Here is a 4,885-nt window from a genome sequence, read left to right on the forward strand (position 1 = left end):
GAGGATTTTGTCATTATAATGTTGCCCTTATAATGGAAAAATGTTCATATTCAGTGGGCAGATGAATTGCTTACTTCTCTGAAATCATGTGCGTATAAATACCTGCATTCTTTTTAAAATTTTATAGAAAAAATAAACAATGTCATAAATGGATTTATTTTGAAAGAAGACGAATAAGAAGACAAAATGAAAAGGATAACGAATCCCTTCTTTATAAAATTGTATTTATATTCCTCTGGTTTAAACAGACAAAATAACGTTCAAATAGTCAGTACACGATACAATATATTATCAGTAGAAAGATCATTATACCGGACATTTTAGTGATCTGATGTATCCAGTACAATCTGAAATAATCGAAAATATATGTATTTATATTAGTTCCTATTTTTTTATACAAAGATATTTTTATACGCACCTTGATAATCGTTGTCGGGCTGTTGATTGAAACAATTGTTTTAGAATAAATTTCCTAATTCCAATCAGGTAAATTGCGACATACTTCTCCCAATCCATATCCTCCAAATCTAGTTTGACCATATCGCTGTCGTGTAACATTTTCACCTTCCTCGCCAAATCGGAACAGTTATCCCTTTGGAAAATCCATTCATGTATGGTGAAAAATGCAAACGATGCGAACAACTTATTGCCATTTCTGAGAAGTTTCATCATTCTGAAATATCATTTTCAATTATTATTACAGATGAAAACAGAGATTATCCCCGAAAGATTGTTCTCGTTGTTCGAGGATTAGTAGAATACTCACATTGGTTTACTACCTCGGAATCTTAAAAAGATATCTATGAGGAACGCAAGGAGAGCATAGGGAATTACACTCAGAACATTGAAAATATATCTATTAGCTACGACTGAACAACCTGGGTACCATATCGTATCGTTCAGCGGGGTTTCTATGCTACATTTTACCATAGCATCTACCATCGGACCAAACCTTGTCAATTGGAACATTTACATTATTACAATTAATGGAATTACGCGTAAAGTAAGGTTTATTATTATTCGAGTATCTCAAGAAATATTATGCAATATCAATAAATATTATTTATATCTTTATTTTTCTAAATTGAAGTATTGGTAGCAAAAGTGGACTTTTGCTTTCTACATTTGTTCGCGCTTTCATTGTCCACGTTACTTAAATGAACTGAAGCTTTTGAAATACTCTAACAATCGAATTACATTAGTTGAAAAAAATTCGTAATAAATATTACGTAAAAGGGTATGCGTTGGTCGTGCAGTTGTATACTTTAACTTCACGATCACGATGTAGCGTGACATGCCATGCAGTGCATATTATCACGTCAACTACGAAATCGATAGGCACTACATCCAATCTTGTATCTCTCCTACCTCGTACCACTGTTGTACATCCTTTGCTGATTAGAATGTAAGTACCTGGTAACATTAAATTGATTTAGAAATTATTTGTGATTTTGGATTAGGAGAAATGTAACGCTAAATACATAGGAATAAATTCTCGTAATAGTGAGCAACAACAAATTTAAACCATAATAATGATGATCTAGTGGAAAGCCTCTCATATAGCCTCTAAAAAACTAACTAATTAACTCTACTTCTATTACTGTGAAATGTAAGGAGTATTGAACAATTATCATTGAAAAAGATTTATATAAATACCTGTAACTGCAGATATATTCTCTATCCATCCAGGACATGGTTCTATCAAAGCGGCACCAATTACGCTTGGCCGTACTATCGCAACTGGCATATCCTTGCACTTGCTTGCTACAATCTGCTCTGCTAAATTCTTACTGAATGTGTATGTATTTGGATAAGTTTTTAAAATCCTCTTTTCCAGCAGGTTGATCGACGTTTTGTCGAATTTATCACACATATCGATTACCTCCGAAGGACTCAAGCTTGTGCTGCAAAGTCAATAATAAGTGAACATATTCTTCACGATATAATTATAAATGTAATGTTTCTAAACCACGAAACAGCGTCTGCATATAACTTATCCTTACGTATAAACTTTTTCCTCGATCTCTTGTAGATTCGCGTTACTATATGCTGTGCTCACGTGTACGAAGCTAATTGGATGCCTTAGTTCGTTCCAAAGTTCGATGACACGAGCAGTACCTTTCGTATTCACATTAACAGCCACGTGTAACGGCTCGTTGAATCTCACAGTGGCCGCAGCGTGAAACACGATGTTTACTTTCTCTAGTAACATATTTCTATATTCTTGCGAAAGACCTAAATCCGGCAGACTGACGTCACCTTTCACGGGATAAACTCTGCCGAAAAGTGAAGGGTTCTTCGCTTTAACACCATCATAAATCTGAAAACGAAAATTCCAGAAATGGCAGTTAATCAATTTGGCTCCTGACAGGCTTAAACATTGAAAGAAACAAGAATATATTTACGAACGGGATGATCCATGATCTTCTTAAATCGTTGTTCTATCGTTTCGTTCGTTTTTGGACGAATTAGAATATAAATGGCAGCGATGCGTGGACATACGCGCATCAGTTTTTCCAGAAGACCCATTCCCACGAAACCAGTTGCTCCAGTTACAAGAATCCCACTACCGGCATAGAATTCCTCCAGAGTATTCGTCTTATTCAATCCTTTATTGATCGCATTTTCTTTCCAATCTCTATTGATTGCATCCATGTTCCAGGATCTGCACACTTTCAAACCCAATATTTTCCACTGAATTATCAAATAGTATAGTATAGTTATTTAGTTTTGCAATTTGCTTTCTGTTTGATCCGTTCTGTTGAAGCCGTTATTGCACAAATTGTTGTGTTATAAAGATTTGATACGTTAAATATTGTACACACTCACCCATATATATAGTACACAAGTAAAGAAAATGATTATAATCAACTAACAACAATTTTGTAAAAACATTGATCATAAAGTCTTTTCAACTCTTGAATTGAAAGAATGTTTATGTTCCTATTCAAAGAGCTATTTTGACGTAGGATCTAAATAATTAACAAATACATTTCGAAAGAAAGTGATAAATAAAATAAGGGAAATGTATTTCTCCGATATCATGATATACATTATTTTACTTAAATTTAATAAAATAATTGCGTAAATCCATAATCACTCCACTATCATTTCATAGTTTCATTTATATGTAGTCAATATTACGTATGTGTCTTCAGTTCATTTGCATATATTTCAGTTTATTTACTCAAAACAAGGGATCTTACCGTTTAAAATATAAAATATCTCACATGGTTAATGTTATCACCGCGGAATGACTCAACTTTTGCCAAAAAATAACGGGTGTCTCATGCAAGTACGTTACGAAGGCGAATGATCCGATTACCTCTACTGACTAGTTGTAAATTATTGCAAAATCAAAATAATGAACCAGTTTTACTGCATAAAATGTAAAATATAACATAAATATTTGAGAATTCAAAAACTTATTAATTACTACAATAGTTAAAATGAACCTGATGATATTTTTGATCTATATGACATTGGTAATGATGAATGGCAGCTAATGGAAAACACAATCGAATACAGAATAACAAAAAACGCCTGTTACCTGATAACAAAAATGCGACTTCACGATAGAAGATAACGACACGTCTTTCACTGTACTCTAACGATATTCGATATGTCGCTCCTCTACATCCTCATACTTTTAATAACTTCACCCTACTACTGACACTGGATAATGTTATGCATGAATGATTCGATTAATATATTTATATCCAAAACCACACAAGAAATAGCTTTGAATAGTCTTTGACCGTGAAAGGTCGACAGGAATTGACTTTTTATCGCTGACTGCTTCCACTGCTTGCATTTTAATGATATTTGCATGATATATAACTTTTTATTCGTCAAGATAAAGTGAGAAATATTTGCATTACAAATTCCATTTCTAATAATTACGGATGATTTATTATGGTAAAGTTGAAAAATGCTAAGAGCCAATGTAAAAAGTTTTCATATAGTAAATAACCTTAACAAAATTATGGTATAACATCGTTTATTGTGAAAGTTTTAGCAAATGAAAAATATATACATATTCCTGTAAACCTTCAAAATAATTTAAAAAAATGTATTCGCTACCTGTTATGAAGATATAATTAAATATCTGGCTAATGTTAAAAATATATGTGTAATATATTTTTGTCGAGTTAGCGCTTCATAGGATAAAACGTACATAAATATTTAAAAAAAATAATCTGAATCAAAGCGTGAAAGAAATGAGTTTAAAGACAATTTCATCTTGATGCAAGGTAATTATCCAAAACCTAATAATGCACGATATACAATGCTATGGTAATCCAATACCAATACAATGGTAATCCAAGAGCGTTAATCTTATATCGTGTTTGGAAACGCTTATAAACAGCACCGCAATATAAACATTATTGAAAATATATAGGACCACTTGAAACCAAATATATCACGTCACCATATTTCATCAAGAAACTATTTAAAGAAGACTTTTTTAGGAGAATGGAAAAATATATCAAGTAGAATAATCATAAATTTGTTACATTCAACGCCATGAAAGTTTCAGGCAATAATATTAGATTGTCCGAAAAGTTTCATTCGTTTCATAAGGTGATAATAGATGAACAACAATTTCTGTTTTATATTATTTTATTGAATTAGGTATGGTCCATTTAGTTCTATTTCTATTATTATATTCGTGCATAATTCAACAAACTAATATAAAACAAAAAAAATTGTGCGTCTATTACTTATAAATTAATTACTTATAAAATGAAAGATACTTTTTGGACAACCTAATAGAATCAGAAGGAAACTTCACTAATAAGAAAAGGCCGCGAACAGTCAGTGTTCGACGTAGGCGCGTCAACGGGAGTCGTAAATTCCCATTACGATTATGTAATCGACGCCA

At 32.2% G+C, this 4,885-nt stretch overlaps 1 protein-coding gene across 1 annotated transcript; it reads right to left on the reverse strand.

The window, feature by feature from the left end:
• Positions 1–236: 236 nt before the first annotated feature.
• LOC139996444 (putative fatty acyl-CoA reductase CG5065) lies at positions 237–3,606 on the reverse strand. Its single transcript, XM_072020806.1, has 8 exons — positions 3,551–3,606; positions 2,410–2,672; positions 2,004–2,320; positions 1,657–1,904; positions 1,230–1,413; positions 767–952; positions 419–673; positions 237–347 (listed from the first exon to the last, which is right to left on the reverse strand). Exons 2-8 carry the CDS (start codon positions 2,653–2,655, stop codon positions 269–271), a joined length of 1,515 nt encoding a protein of 504 aa, XP_071876907.1. The 5' UTR covers positions 2,656–2,672; positions 3,551–3,606; the 3' UTR covers positions 237–268.
• Positions 3,607–4,885: the final 1,279 nt, after the last annotated feature.

Source organism: Bombus fervidus, chromosome 18 (assembly GCF_041682495.2).
Source record: "Bombus fervidus isolate BK054 chromosome 18, iyBomFerv1, whole genome shotgun sequence".
Lineage (NCBI taxonomy): Eukaryota > Metazoa > Arthropoda > Insecta > Hymenoptera > Apidae > Bombus > Bombus fervidus.